The 16,419-nt window shown below is 52.5% G+C and overlaps 1 protein-coding gene across 1 annotated transcript; it reads right to left on the minus strand.

Annotated features, from left to right (window-relative positions):
- Window positions 1-761: 761 nt before the first annotated feature.
- Window positions 762-1,088, minus strand: LOC134420467 (serine/threonine-protein kinase pim-1-like; the record flags this gene model as incomplete). Its single annotated transcript, XM_063160634.1, has 1 exon — window positions 762-1,088. A coding segment is annotated over one exon (327 nt), but the record flags the coding sequence as incomplete, so codon positions are not given.
- Between the last annotated feature and the right edge of the window lie 15,331 nt (window positions 1,089-16,419).

Below are 16,419 nucleotides of genomic sequence, written 5' to 3' on the forward strand. Positions count from 1 at the left end.
CTGAAAGGGTGCTCCCCGCAGACCATCTGGTGCAGCAGGATGCCCAGGGACCAGATGGTAGCTGGCTCGCCGTGGTACCAGCCAAAGTCATTCCATTCTGGGGGGCTGTACGACAGTGTTCCTATGGAATACAGATGGAGTTCATCAGGGGGATGCTGCTGCTCCCAGAGCCTGGCCCCAGCATCCCTGCGCCTGCACACAGGGTGACCACTGCCCTCTCGCCAGCACCTGGGACTTGTGCACAAAGTTAGGGTTGGAAAAGAAGCCTCTGGTGCTGGAAGAGGGCAGCCCTGGCTAGGCCCGACCATGACATGCAAAGGAAAAACCCACTCCATGCTGGGGAAAAAACCCACCTTTATCCTCCCTGCCTGCATTGCCCCCAAAATATTATGAAGCCAAGGCAAACAGCGCAAGTGGAGCAGTCCAAGCCCTTCCTCTCATCTGCACACCAAACTGGCTGGGGCACAGGTTCCAGCCCCCCTCTCTGCTACCCCCACCCATGGGGGTTTTGGTCCGGCTGGCTGCCCCAGCCCAGCCCTAGTCCTGGGCAGAGTGGCTGGCAAAGGCTGCCAGCAGGGCTGGAAGATGGCTGCCCACCCAGCCCTGCTCTGAAGCAACTCAGCTGAAGATTCAGTGCCCTGACTGGCAGCAAAAGGGAGAACTCCCAATGCCACAGCCAGCTTCGGCTGGGAGATGTTGGGCCATGAGATGCCAGCACCGGGATCACAGCCCTGTGTAGGCTCACCTGCAAAGTGAGTGTAGACTGTGTCCTGCAGGTAGGTGCCACAGCCAAAGTCAATCAGTTTGGCCTGCCCGGTGTCCAGGTCAACCAGGATGTTCTCTGGCTTGATGTCCCTGTGCAGGACCCCGCAGCTGGTGCAGTGCCGCACGGCCTCCAGCACCTGGCGGAACAGCTCCCGCGCCTCCTCCTCGGGCAGGAACCGCCGTGCCTGAATGAAACGATGCAGGTCCTGACACTGCTCTGGCCGCTCCAGCACCATCACGATGCAGTTGGGGAGCTCGAGCCACTCCAGCAGCTGGACCACACCGGGGAAGCCAGTGGACACCTTGGCCAGCAGCACGACCTCCAGGGGTGCGCTGGTGCCGTCGGGCTGCGGGAGGAGCACGATGCCGTCAGTGGGGCCGATGCCGTGCCAGGCCTGGGGAAGCCCTCAGCCAGCCCGGGATGCTCTGCGCCCTGCGCTGGCCCCACTCCCGCTCTCCCTCGGGGCGTCCTGGCGGCTCCCACCGTGCCGGGCCCCGGCTCATCCCTGGCCGGCAGCCCCGGCTGCTGGCCCCGCTCACTCACCAGCTCGCCCCAGTGCCGGACGCGGTTCCGTGGCACCCTTTTGATGGCCACCTGCAAGCCAAGGGCAGCAGCGGGGTGAGCTCGCCGCCCGCACTGCGAGCCCCATCTTCCGCCCTCCGCCCTCCTCCTCCTCCATCCCCTCCTCCTGCGCCCGCCGCCGACCCCGCCGCTCACCGGGGCGCCGTCCGAGATCCTCGTGGCCGAGAAGACTCTGCCGAAGCCGCCGCGCCCCAGCAGCGATCCCAGCCGGTACCGCTCCTGCAGGGCCTCCTGCGCCGTCCCTGCGGGCGGGACGCGGCTGTCAGCGCTCGGCCCGGGGCCAGCAACGGCCCCCGAGCGCCCCTCACCCGCCCCGGGCCGGCCATGCCCAGGCGTTCGCTCCCGGGAACGCGGCACGGGAGGCTCGGGGCCGGCGGCCGCGCTGCCGAGCGGCGGAGCTCGGGCCGGGGAAGCCGCAGCGGAGGCGGCGGGAGCGGCCGCGCCGCGTGTGTCCCCCGCGGGCCCCGGGAGGAGCCGGGGCCGGGGCCGGGGTCGGGGTCGGGGCCGGGGCCGGGGCCGGGGCCGGGGGCAGGTCCGGGGCCGGGGTCGGGGTCGGGACCGGACCCTGCGTCGGGTCCGGGGCCGGGCTCGGGCCAGGCGGAGGCAAAAGGCGGCGATGCCGCCCCCGCCCCCGGCACTGATGCCCGCCCAGCAGCGCCACCGCCAGCACGGCCAGAGCCGGGCGGAGGCGAGACCGCGGCGGGACGGCCGGGGCCGGGCACGGGACAGCCCCGCCCGGGGCCGGGGGCGGGCCGGGGGCATGGCCCGGCCCTGCAGGGGAGAGGGAGGCGGGGAGAGGAGAGGGACGCCGGGCAAGGGACCCCGAGAGAAGGGTGCCCGAAAGCGGGAAAGGGAGAGAGAGAGAAAGAGCGAGAGAAAGAACGATTTTTCTAGTCTATCTCCTTTTGCTGCTGTCGCCGCTGCTGCTGCTGCTGCTGCCGCCGCTGCCGCCGCTGCAACTGAAGCACCGGGGCCGTTCGTCCCCGTGTCCGTTCCCCGCTCGCCCCACGAGCCCCACGTTCGAGCCCCGCGCGCCCCGGGGACAGCCCCTCCGTCTGCCCAAACACGGGAACTTTGCAGTGCTGAGCCCAGATGCAGAGCCCTGACTCCTGCACACGGGCACAGCGATGCCCTCGCTTGCTGCTGTGCATTGTCCTTGCTGAGCGTCAAACACTGTCGGGACACCTTCCCTTGGGGTAGGATTCCTACCTGAGCCCAGCACTGCACTGACACCTCCAGTGTTGCTTTCCTGTAAAAACAGGGGAAGGAAAACTGTGTGTGGCTCATGGTATTTTAGTGTCTAAAAATCACTAAGTCACCGATCTTAGAGGTGCAGTGCATCTGGAATTACTGGGATGCAACATAGAAAAGGGGAGCATAGAAATAAATAGAGGAAAGCATCTTGGATTGTTTCTTTCATTTTCATTTCACTTCTGGAAAGCTGTTTCAATTTTCCAGGAATCTTCTCCTGTCTGCTCTTCCCAAGAATCTCTCATGGAGAATAGGGTCAATTTTCTGTCACAAGATTTGCCACCAGGAAATGATGCCACTGGTGAAATTTTCATTGTAACTGTTTGTGCTGGCTTAGGGCAAATTTTGGGAGGAAATCTCCAAAAGGGGTCCGTCTAGAAAGAAAGTTCAAGCGGCCCCCCCCCCTACTAGTTCAGGAAAAGATTTCCCTCAAGAAAAGTGAAAAAAAACACAGTTTATTTAACAAGTAAAGTATTCACAAACATGAAAAATGAATAATATTAAATCAAACCTCCGACAGTGGTGAAGAGATGGCAAATTCAGAAAGTCCTTTTTGTGGGTTGTAGTTGGCTCACTCGGTCTCTTCTAAGTCCCTCTGGCGCTGGAATGCAGCATCCCAGAGCTTGGTGGGCCACAGGTGTGAGCTGCTGCCGGTGTTTGTCTGGGTTTTCAGTCCAGAGCAGGTTTAAACAGTTCCAAGAAAAAGGAAAGCCACAGTCCAAGGAACTTCTCTTCCTAAGCTAGCTAAAACCAAATTGCTAGACCTGGGCTGTGAAGGCATCGGGAAATTTCCAAATCTGGGCACTGGCGGTCCCAGCAAACACCAGAGCTGGATGATGCTGGTGCCAGAACCTGCAGATTTCCAAATTTTGGCTTTCTGTGCCAGCAAATCCCCGGACTTGGGCTGTGCCGGCACCAGGAAGTTTTTAGATCTGGGCGCTGGCACTGCCAGCCAACACCAGATCTGGGTGGTGTCATTGCCAACGACAGAAATCTGCCAGATTTGGGCTCTGCTGGCACTGAGAAATCTCCAAATCTGGGTTCTGGTGCAGGAAACACAAGATGTGGGGGTGGTGCCAGACCCAGTAGCAGGAAGCTGCCACAGGTTTTGGGTTTCTGTGCCAGCAAATTGCTGCACTTGGGCTGTGTCAGAATAGGGAAATTTCCAGATCTGGGCACTGGCAGTGCCAGCAAACAGTCCATTTCAGGCTCCAGGCTCCAGGAAGGACTGGGTCTGGATGCCTTCCTCTTTTCTTTCCTTCTTTCCTTCCATCTTTCTTGGGATCCTGCTGCCAACAAACTCCAGATTGGGCGGTGCTGGCAAGGGGAAATTGCCAGGTTTTAGCTTTCTTTGCCTGCAAATTCTGGATATGGGTGGTGCCAGAAGAGGGAAATTGCCAGATGTGGGCACTGCCAGATCTTGGTGTGGAATGTGCCGGCACTGAGAAATTGCCAGATGCTTATTTTCTCTGCCAGCAAATTGCTGGAATTAGGCTGTGCAGGCATCTGAAACATTCCCGATCTGGGTACTGGGGGTGTCAGCAAATCCGATATCGGGTTGCTGTAGGTATCAGGTCCTTGCTTTGTTTTGACTTTCTTTGCCAGCAAGTTGCTACACTTGGGCTGTGCCAGAATAGGGAAATATCAAAATGTGGGAACTGGCAGTGCCAGCAAACACCACATTTCAGGAAGGAATGGATCTGGACCTGTTCCCTCACTGCATCCCTCCCTCAACAAGGTGCCAGAGGGGCTGGAGAGCAGCCAGGCAGAAAGGGACCTGCAGGGACTGATGGACAGCAGGCTGGGCATGAGCCAGCAGTGTGCCCAGGTGGGCAAGAAGGCCAATGGCTCCTGGCCTGGCTCAGGAATGGTGTGGCCAACAGGAGCAGGGCAGGGATTCTTCCCCTGTGTTCAGCACTGCTTGGGCAGCACCTCAAATGCTGTTTGTAGTTCTGGTGCCCCCAATTTAGGAAGGACATGGAGGGGCTGGAGCGTGTCCAGAGAAGGGCAACAAGTCTGGGGAGGGGTCTGGAGCACAAGTCCTGTGAGGAGCAGCTGAGGGAGCTGAGGTTGTTTATCCTGGAGGAGGCTCAGGGGAGACAAGGTGGTGTCAGGGCACGGGCTGGACTTGATCTCCATGGCCTGTTCCACCCTTGCTGTTCCTGGGATTCTCTGAAACCACCCTTGGAGCAGTTGCAGGATGTGCCCTGGGCCTCCTCTTCAGCAGCTCCAGCAGCCCAGGTCCCTCAGCTTCTCCTGCCAGCCCCAAAGCCCATCCTGTCAGTCCTGCAGAGCCTCTGCAGCTCCTCCTCACTGCCCCGAACAGGGAGCCCCAGAGCCAGACACAGCAGCCCAGATGTGCCCCCCTGGCCTGAGGTGCCTCTGGCAAGGGAGCAGCACCAGGCACTGCAGGAGCCTGCAGACAATTGATCTGAAGGCCAAAGCTCCTCAGCTCCTTCTGAAAGAGCAGGAACAGTTCCTCATTCCAGTGTGGTGGAATGCTGGGCACCACAGCTCCAGGTGAGGACTGGACACAAGTTTGCTCCCACTGAGTGCTGGGATGGGTTCTGCAGGAGCTCTGGGCTCCTGTGCTTGCCAGGCACAATGAGGAGAGAAGGAGCCAAGTGCACTGATGTGGGAAATGGTTTTGTAGGAAGTTTTTAGAGCCTAATAGAAGGCCCACACAGTATGAATATGTATATAAATCTTGAGACAAGGAATTATAACTTAAAAATTTCCATGGAATAGGACAGATATTGTTGAGAGAGAAATGGAGCTAGAAAAAAGTTTCTAAAATGGCCTTGCAAATAAGACTTTGGAAAAACAGAGCTATGAAAGATGCATTGTAGTGGGACCCACGAGGAGTAGTTTCAAATAATTGGCTTTAAGGCATCTACAACATGGCATGGCAAAAAGGCTGATAGACCAAGAAACGCCTATAATGTATTATAATTAGGAAGTAGTTGGCTTCTGATTGTGATGGCGTGAATTATAACATCTGTATTGTCTCACCCTTCTCATGAGACTGAAAATGGAATAAAAGTTTTTAAAACACCTCCCAGTGTCCCCATCTCTAGGTCAAGAAAAGAGTATTATCCAACACACTGACACACCTTTGCCTCGAGCATAACCCAGCCTGGACCAAACACACTGCAAGGTTTCCCCTTTGGCCCATGTCTCGAAACATCAGGTCTGCTGTTTGACAACTCAGGTTGGTTTGGTATCAAGGAGTTTCCCTCAGAAATACTGGGTTTGTCCTCCTCTGTGCCTTCCCCTCAGCAGCCTTGGGGATGCTCCTGTGTGAAGCTATCTGTCTCACACTGTTTCAGACAACTTCAAACAGGATATTGTGCAATAAGTCATCTCCTCTAAAGGGTTCCAACAACCCCTTTCCAGCAATAGGAAATTATTACTGATAGATGAAAGTGGAAAACGCCCAACAGTTTATTAACAAACAGAATGCCCCCATGACACGCGTCACAAAAAGGCGCTGGGGTCTCTCTCAGGAAGAACAGGAGCTGTCATGGAGCAGTTCCAGCAGCTGATGGAAGCTCGGGGGCTCATCCGGCGTCGGCTTTCTCCCGCAGCAGAGCTCCATGGGGCGGGCAGGGCAGTGAAGCAGCTGGGCTGGAGCCCCTCGCTGCCTTTTCTCCCCGGCGTGGCTCAGCTCACAGACTCTCGGGCTGGGAGCGGGGCCGCTCCGCTCCTGCCGGCACCGTGTCCCTGGGCTTGGACAAACAGTTTCCTGCCAGGAGAGCCCCGCACACTGCTCCACAGATCTTTCATAAAGGCCCAAACCAACTCCAAACACTCTGTCTGCAGCAGCTTTTCATAAAGGGCTGCAGCAATCCAGGACAGCTGCAAGTGAGTATCGGAAGGCTCTTGTCTTGTTCCTGACAGCAGAATTCTTGATGATCTGATGCAATTTTATTCAGATGTAACATGAGAGCTGAGGTTTTTTTGTTCAAATACTTCAAGATGAGTAACAAGTCTTGGGAGCATGAGGTGCAGGACTGATGTGTGAAAGCATGAGCATATCCTCCAAAGCGGCCAGTCTAATTGTCCATTTTATTACTCTTGTATTTACTCCACACTAATAAGGAAAACCAAGCTTTGCGTGGAGGTAAAACAGGCATGGGATACACTCTGGTCCCTTGCAGGCTCAGCAGGGCTGGCAGTGGCACAGCAGGCAGTCTGCTTCATTGTGAACCACTACAGAGCTGCATCCCAATCTGGTTTAAGTGGCGTGGTATTATTAAGAGCTCCTTTTCTGCATGAGATACAAAAAGGAGATCCCAAATGATCTTCATGCAAGCATGCAGTAAAGAACTGCTCCTGCTATCCTAATGAAGCGTTTGCTTTGGCAATTACACTCTTCCCATTCATCTTTTGATGCAGACACCTCAGGTTTTCCCCTACACCCTTGCAAGGCTGGCAGTTGCTGTTTCCCATTTCCTGTTCTTCCCTAGAGATGGTGCAGTGGCTGCTTTGAAACAAAAAGCCCTGGGATCTGGACAGCTTGAAGGAGCATGAAATGCTAATTAAGTGCTCATATTGGTAACACCCAGGTCTGACCTTCCCAGAGCTCTGCAGCAGCAGCAGGACCATGCATCATTCCTGTTGGTGGATGTTCATGTTTCTCATGTGCAAGAGCAATGATTTTGAGGAGGGACAAAAACGCCCCTCTCCAAACAGTGGGTGTGCAAGGAGATGTGAAGTTTCACAGTCTTTTCTAGGATATTTTAGAAAGATCTAAGAGAATATTATGGCATGGGGTAGGTCCCTTATTTTTTTCTCCAGAGGAATCCCCACAGGGCACATTCACTCTGCTGCTGATGGCAACCCCAGAAGCTCATGGACCAGTTTTTCCTGCAACGTGCCACCCTGCCTGGGCTTTACTAGGCTGGGACTAGACCCAGAGCTAAGCAAGCACATGCAGCTAGGTGATATTGTGTAACATCAGAAGCTGGCAACCATAAGGACTTTACTGTCAAAAGGTTAAAGTTTGCACTGGGCCCAGAAGTCTTTTTCCCTAAGGCAAAGCAAATTGAAATGTGAAGTTTCAAAGCTTCAAATGACTATGAAAGGAAACTGCAGAATAATTTCTGGAAGGGCAGCATTGTCAATGATCATGCGCCCACCAGGAGCTGGAGCTGAATCCAGAATTGCTTCTTCCAGCTGTGCAGGAATTCATTCCACTGGCAAGCACTGGTCCATGGGAACAAATGGTCCCCTAGCTCTGGGCTGAATGGCACCCAGGCTGCAGTACAGATTTGAGGAACCCTTGTCACTCCCAGTGCACTCATCCTTCTGCAACCAAGGGGCAAACAACACAGCTGCACTGCTGTCCCCGGTAAATATACATACAGGTGACTTTGCCAAAGCAGTGCATCTTTTCCCAGTGAAATACATTACCTCTTCTTACCTATGCAATTGTGATTGAAGACACCTGTGAGCCAGATCTGTGGGAGATTGCAAAGGAGCAAAGCTTTGGGATTTGGGCACACTTCTCTTGGTTTCTTTGCTCAGGCCTGTGGTGAGCACGGAACACACCACGGTAGAAAACCTTTGACTAGACAAGATCTTTTGGATCCATTGTCCCTCAAACAGGTCAACAGGTGACTCTGTTGTAATGCTAAGTAACAAAGAGCAGCACAAATGACACAAAGAAAAGATGGCCAAAGAGAAAGAGGAGAGGCCCAATGAGGAAAGGATGTGGTGAGACACTGGCACGTTGAGTGAGCTGCACTCCCATAATCTCTAGGCTGGCAGGTCCTGGTCTCACATTCTCCTCTTGGTTGTTTCAATTTTGTTTATTTATTTACTTTTTTTCATCATCAAAATGAAATATATAGAATTAAAAACATGTCATCAAAACTTAAAGACAGAATCAAAACACATTAGTTCAAAATTACATCTAAAGATCAGAACATATGTACATCTGTAACTATCAAGCCTAACGCATCAATCCTATTCTTCAAACACTCTCCATACAGGCGGCAGCTTCTTCCTGAGCTTGGAGGACAGAGAGCTTTTCTGGACAGGAGGCGAGGACTTTGTGGGTGAGGGAACATTGGAAGTGTCCTGAGAAAACTTCTCGGTAAGACTGTAACCAGTCAGATCTGCAAAGCGGAGACACAAAGTTTAACAGAGGCCACCATGCAAACCTAAAGCATCTGAAGCTCCATATTTCATGGGACACATTTCCTGGAAATGTCCAAACAGCTGCACAGGGAAACATGCTCCTGCTGGCAGACACTGAGGCAGGCCAGGGCAAACCCTGAGCCACTTGCCCAGAGCTGGCACAGGCACAGCCTGGCCTCTGGGCTGCCCTGGGACAGCAGGGAGCCCAGAGCCCTGTGCTCCCCAGGAATGGCTCAGCTGCACATGCACCCTCCTGCTCCTCTGCCTGCCCCACAGCTCAGCAGCCCCACAGCTCCAGGGGCACTGGCAGCAGCACAGCTCATTGCAGGGGCATGTGCAGGGCACAGCTGTTCCCTGGCAATGTGCGCAGCCTCTCTGGGCTGCCACAAGACCCTTCCTGCCGGCAGAGATTGGCCCAGCTCCCCCTCACCTCTGTGTGAGGCTGAGCCATGATTGCCTTCACCTTGTCATTAATCTGGAGCTGCTTCAGGTCCCCCATGCCATGAGTAGGAAGGGCAATGGAGAGAGCAGGGGCAGATGCACACCACAGAGACCTGCAGCAGGACTGAGGCTCTTTTCACCCATGTATCCCCAAATCTGCAGATTTTTGGAAAACAACAAATGCAGGGAAAACACGTTGTGGGCTATGAAGTTGCAGAATATCCAGAAATGCAGCCTATTTCTTCTGTGGGGCTTGGAAATGGATCCATCTGAATGTTTTACCCTATTGCAAAGCTGAGGAAAGGGTGGCAGGCAGTTTAGCCAGGCTGTCCTATTCTAGAGAGTGTCTCTTGGGAACTATCAGGCCCAGCATCAACATTTAAGGCAGCATTTGCTTCAACTGTCCCATGGCAGTCAGCCTGTGAAGGTGCCTGTAAAGTGATTTATCATCTCAAGGCTAAAATGAAACATCACTTTCAATAGAAAGTAGAGCTCTAAGGCCATGACAGTCATATAAGACTCCTTTGGCAGGAGCTGCACCTGCTGTGCAGGCTGTGCCACACCCAGCAGATTGTCCCCCATGTGCTCCATGGGGGCAAGGACCCTCCTCATTTCTCAAGTTAATGGCATCAAGAGGAGACATGGTTTTCCCAGGGCCTCTGTGGTTAGCACTGTGAAATACCAAATACTGCTCACAGCTGCAATTGCAATTGCCCCTCTGCCCACAAAAGCACAAGGCTCTATCCTTGGCCTTTGCAGGCACTTTCCCTTCCCCATCAGTCACCACATCTAGGAAAATCTGACAGACTGGGAGAACTCCAGGGAGCAGCAGGAAGCTGCGTCAGAGGAGCTTTAGTTTGGATATCAGGAAAAAGGGTTTTTCACCCAGAGGGTGGCTGGGCACTGGAACAGGCTCCCCAGGGCAGTGGTCACAGCACCAAGCCTGACAGGGTTGAAGGAGCATTTGGACAACAATCTCAGGCACTTGGTGTGACCCTTGGGCTGTTCTGGGCAAGGCCAGGAGCTGGACTCGATGGTCCTGATGGGCCCCTTCCGACTCCCCATATTCTGCACTTCTGTGATTCCGAGAAGTAATGGGCTGCAGGAGGGCAGAAATAGGTGACAAGAGGAAAGAAGTGAGGTTGGTTGGAGAATCAAGTCACTGAGTCCACAGAAGATGCAGGATACAGGACCCTTCCCTCCCAGCATTCCCATTCTCTGTCTCATCCCTTCTCCCTCCCACACACACGAAGGTGAAGAACATCACTAAAAGAAGAAGAACCTACTTGGCTCCCATGTCCATGAGAGCAGTCATTGCTCGTGCAGGAGTCACATTCTCCACCATGATCCCCAGGCTCTGACTGGCTGCTTTCTGAACAAATACTGGGGAGCTGGACACCATCTGGAGAAGGAGCCGAGCGACCTCATCCACCTCAGAGTCCATGTCCTTCTTCAAGGTCACAAAGAGCTCTCCCAGAGTGACAATGGCAGAGCAGGACACTTTGGAACCGAGGTTGGTCACCTGGGGAAGCCATGAGGGGAAACATAAGAATCACCTTGGAAAGAAAACCAGTTGCCTTCAACAGAAGTCCCAGGAAATGACAACACATCCCACTGTGTCCAGAGGAGCATACAAGGACAGGAAGAGCAGGAGAGCACAAGCACAGAAAGGCTCTTACTCTGGCACCAATTTCTGGCTTCAGACCTGCTCACTGCAGGCGTAAATAAAAATTTCATTAAGTGTTCTATTTAATCCTTCTTAAATGTCCACATCTTTGTTTTTAGGCCCTTTTACTAGAAAATAAATAAAGAGCTGCTTTCAAATCATGAAGGCAAAAGTCATAAAGATAAAAGAGTCAGGTGCTCCTGTTCAAAAAAGCAACACCAGCAGCTCAAGTACTATGCCAGGAAACAGAAAACACAGGCTCAGGTCTACAGAATAATTTGCAGTGTTGAATTATAGCTTGGGCAGAGACTGGGACTCTGGCAAATAACATCATTAGTGTCTCAGTTTCTGCATTTGCACATTGCATTATAAAGGCTCCACACTCAAAGATGAGTGTCAGATACTCGACCTGCCAGTAAATACAGCTGCATGTGCCCACAGATCCTACAGACAGCTGACAGACATTAGAAATATCAGGTCTAAACCAGAAATGAAGGCAGACCCTGAACACACATGGAGATGAACAAGCACATACCTCCTCTACACACTGTGTATGAAGTATGGGGGACAATTCAGAACAATGTTCTCACCTCGCTGGCAACTGCCAAGCAAACCTCACCAAGTCCACAAAGCAGGACCTCTGAATGGGACCCAGCCAGGTGTCTGATGGTGAAGAGTCCCTCCTCCTTCAGCTCCCGGAAAGGCAGAAGATTGATTTTTCTCTCCACCAAGGCAGCACCCTCTGAAATGACCAGGCTGGCATCTCAGTTGAACAATGGGAGGTGCTTTTCAAGGAGTGCTTAATGAAATCATGGAATGCGTTGCCCCAGGATGCTGTGGCTGTCAAAAGCATTCACAAACCCAAGAGGCAAAGAGAGGGGTTTTAGAGTGGCCATTTGAGAAGACAGCCTTTCTGAAATCTCTGGCACATGAGGCCCCTCTGTCACCGCTTCCTAGGAGCTGTGAGACCGGGCCATGCTGCTGTTTGTTGTCACCTCCCTGTACCTGTCCCTGAGACACAGTGCCACTGGCTGTTATTGGGGCATTTTCCTTCTTTGCCAGCCCCAGCAGGCATTCAGCAGGGAGAGTCTGCACTGCCACTCTGGAGGTGAGTTTCCACTCTGTGATCTCGGCCTCTCTGTCTCCCCCTCCACTCCCCCTCACACATTCCCCAAAAAGCAGCAGGATGTCTGCTGGGACCACCTCAGCCTGCAGGAAGGACAAGTGGGTCCTGGCCTCTCCTGACCCACAGCACAGCTTTCTTTCATCCCAGCATGGAAATATAAAAACTGTATTATCACATCACACAGAGGGCCAGGAGCTTTTTATTTTGGCCGCAAGTGTCCACAGGGCATTGGGGAAGACGAGAAAAAGAGTGTTTTGCAGCAAGCAACTGGGCTACTTAGGCAGGATGGTAGGAAAAGTGTCTGGGAGCTGCTTTTTAGGACTTTGGTTGTTCTGCTGAAGCTTCTGACAGAGCTGATGGGCAGATCCCAGAGCTGTGGAGAGTTCCTGGGAAATTTGTCCTTGGATATGCCTACGAATGCTCTCCCAGCCATGAACTGCCATCCGTGTCCTGTCCATATGTTACTGCCTTGACTGTTGAGTGTCTGAGGTGCCTCTTGATGCTGCTATGGACCTCCTTCACCAAGGAATGGATTGTGATACAACATCCCTTTCTGCTTATGTTTGGGCACTGACAGAGCCTGGACCACTCTGGCTCGAGCTTGGGCTCTGGCCAAGCAAGATTGCCAATGAGAGCAGCTCATGGTCCTCAGCTCTTCCCTGCTGCTGTGACAGACAGACATGGCCATGGGGACAGAATGGAGCTGCCCCATCTGCCAGGGCACTAAGAAGGATGTGAATTTTTCTCTGCCCTGTCACCACCAGTTCTGCCTGGGCTGCATCCTGCAGCGGGCAAAGAGAAATCCAGCCCACTCTGCAGAAGAGTGATAGAAGCTGTCAGGTGTTCTGAGTAGGATGAACAGGACTACATACAATTTGCCATCAGCTCCCCCAAACAATTGCTAGAGTCCAGCAGGGAGAGAGCCTGGCCACCTTGCTGAAAACAGCCCCCCAGACCCTGTGATGGCTGCTCCATCTTCCCCACAGGGAACACTGTCCCCAGCTGAGCAGGGGCTGCAGGGCCAGAGCCTGTGGATGGCCTCCTGCCCAAGGAGTGGGCTGAATTTTTCAAATAACAATGTCATCTACTGGACCAAAGGTGGCCCTGGCTGCAGCAGAAGCTGGAGGGAATATGCCAGCACCAGAGATGGCTGGTTAAGGAATTCATAGAGCAGCATCCTGCACGCCCTCTGTGCCTATGGTCAAGTTGCCAAACTCTTGGTGCCAGTACTGCAGCTTCTCCTCTGTAGCAGTCTGAATTGCTGCTAGCATAGTCCAGGGTAAAGAAGCAAAAAGGACCTTTGCATAATCTCCACAGATGTTTTATTCAGCTGTGCAGGGAGATGTTCAGCTCCCAGCACCCACACACAGAGGGTCTCACTTTGTCTCCACAGGGGCCCAGGGGCTGACCCTGATTTTGGGGCAGTACAAAGATAAGGGGGCGGATCAGGGAATAGGGAAGGTGTGGCTCAGGAACACAGGAACAGACAGGAACAGGGGAAGGAGCAAATGGGGTCTAACAGCTTGGTGAGGGAAGCTTCTTGTGCCTCCCTAGACCAGGGAATGCCCCGCCCCAGGGTCTCCACAATTCCCGGTGTTTTATATTATTAAGAAAGCTTCTCTGAAGGATCAACTGAATCAACACAAAATTACAAGAACAATCAAAAGCGCTCATAGGACAATTGTTCAAAATGCAAACAATTCTGAGTTCCCAAAGTGCCAACAGATTTCTTGGAGTGTCTTAGATCTGGCAGGAGGGATGCAGGGTTTTCTTAGCACAGTTTATCAGGAAGCAGAGTCATACATACTGAACCTCTGGTCCATGGCCTCCTCACTGCCATCGTGCAGCAAGGAGGCCCAGAGGCTGCTGTGCTCTGGTCCTGTCAGGGATGAACACAGCGGCTCTGTGGCCAGTGCCAGCTCCAGCTCCAGCAGCTCACAAGAGGAGACTCCTTCCAGAAGCTCTGCTGGCTCCAGTGTGGCAGACCAGCAGAGCCCACTGGAAGCCACCCTGCATTGCAGCCACCCCCAGCTGCGCCCATCATCACTGCAGAGCAGGAGCTGCCCCAGAGGAGCCGTGGCCGGAGCTCATGGCAGTGGCAGGTCCCTGTGCCCAGGGCAGAGCCACAGAACCTCTGCTCCTGGCTGGGACAGGGGCTGCTCACCCTGGTGTCTCACCGAGAGGAGGGATCCTGGGCCCCAGACTCTGCCCAGCCCTGCCAAAGGCCACCCCGCCAGCAGTGCCAGCAAGGTTCCTGCAGCCATTCAGCCAAATCAGAGGAAACAAATGTCTCTTCAGCTGACACAGTCTCTGCACACAGCTTCCTCCCCCTTCTCCTGGTGCCTTCCCCTGGCTCCAGGAAGAGCTGCAGGAAATGCTGTGTGAGCCATGATGATGGAAGAGCTACTGATAAAAACACTGGGGTGATGCTTTCGGAGGAGTCATGAATGGAAGACTGACCAACCTTCCAGCCAATGGTATGCCAAAAGTTTCCATTCTTTAAATAATTGATTGTAATTAATGACTAAAAAAAAAGATATGGAAACAAATTAAATCTCCCACAGCTGCTGGCTTTCCTTTAGGCTCCATGGTCTATGTATTGCTAGACTTACTTCATCTAGGCAGAATATTAACTGCCCTCACTTGCTGGAGACTGACCACAAGGTCTCATCTGTGGTGGGCAGTCACTAAAATTAGCTCAGCAGAGGCATCTTCAGCTGTCCAAGTGTAGCAGAAATACATATTCTCTGCTTCATGGCTGTGTGGCAGCAGCTGCTGGTGTGGATTTGTCAGCGTTGCTTCATGGATTGCTCCTGGGAAGGAATTGTGTGCACAGGCACAGTATGATGGCTTCGATCTCCTCTAATTACTCCAATTGGATGATGGCCAGAACTTTTAGGCAAAAAGCATCATGACAGAATAATTTACAATATTCTCCAAACTACTCCTGTGGTTTTGATTTTCTTACTGATTAGGTTCAGTGTCTGGCCTCAAGAAATCAGTCCAGAGAGAACAGGCAAAGCTCAGCTTGCAAGTTAGAGTGCAAGTCTTTAATCTGCTGGTTTTGCAGCATGTACAAACAACTCTTCAACATATTTGCAAAAAAATCTCTTAGTTCTTGCTATACCTATCCAGAACCTGACTCTCTTCTCATTTTATTTTGATTTGAGATCCAAGCATGATTTATTTCTGGACAGGGAAGTAAGAACAAGCTGCAAATACAGACTACAAGTGTGAATCTATCCTGCAGGAACTGAGCTGTAGCCTGGAATTAAAGGCAAGAAGGGATGCCATGGTAAATGTGAACATTTAGTGCTGACATAGGAGCCTTCTGCAATGCTCCACCAACCCATGGTTCACATTGCTACAAACTCTCTTTCTGGTGTTACAAGGAGTGTTGAAGAGCTGGCTGTAAGTAAAAAAAAATAGCCAGAATGATAATTTTTGTTAATATGGCAGACAATGACTATCTAATAATTCAGAGCTCATAGAAGTGAGTATTCAGATTTCCACTTAGTATGTGCTGGCAGTTTTAATTTGAAATCAACAGGTTTATCCAAATCAAGTTATCCATAGGAATTAATTTGCTCTACGATCTGACTGAAAATGCCTCATTGTCTGATAAGTTTAGTAGAAATTTGCAAAGTCAAAAGTTCACAGATTTTCATTTCTTGTTTAGTGGCTATTCTGCAGGAAAGCTTTTACAGACTAATCAGTTTGGATGTAATTAAAATGCCAGTACATTTCATCTAGCCATTTTGGTATTAGAACAAAACGATATGACTGCACAGCCTTTTAAAAAATATTTTAAAATAAATTTTCAAATCAAGACTCTGAGTAGGACTCAGAATAAAAACTCTACCAAACTTCAACTCCATTGGAAGATTCCCTTGTCACCCTGTGAATCAATTCTACATTCAGAAGATTAAAAGTCCCAATGGTGGTGGTTTTGGTGTGGTTAGGAATTGGGGAAGGGTCTTCTTCCTTCTCAGCTCCATGCTGCAGTGCCTTTGGGATGTGGCCTGCTGGCCATTGTTTGTGCAGCCCTGGTGCTTCTCCATGAGGCAGAAAGTGCAATTGCATTTCCAGCCCAAAGCCCATGAGGAGTGGGGCGTGCAGAGCTGTGCCAGACACAGGCCAGCAGCTGTGCCCCAGAGGGTTTTGGTTCCTGCCCAGTGCAGCTGGTGCATCTCTGCCGTGAGTGCCTCCCCTTCCAGGTGCCCATGGACAGCAGGTGCAGGTTCTGCACGGGGCATGGAACAGGGTGGGGATGTCTGCTGGCAACAGAGTGCAGTGGAGAGCAAACAGTCCAGGATGGTCCTGCAGTGTGTGACAGAGAACTCCTGACGCAGCTGGTGACTGGGCCAGTGAGGGAAGGCACTGCTGGCCCTGCTGTTTGTGAGGAGAGAAGGGCTGCTGGGTGACAGGAGGGTTGGAGGCGGC

This window comes from Melospiza melodia, chromosome 7 (genome assembly GCF_035770615.1).
Source record: "Melospiza melodia melodia isolate bMelMel2 chromosome 7, bMelMel2.pri, whole genome shotgun sequence".
Taxonomy (NCBI): Eukaryota; Metazoa; Chordata; class Aves; order Passeriformes; family Passerellidae; genus Melospiza; species Melospiza melodia.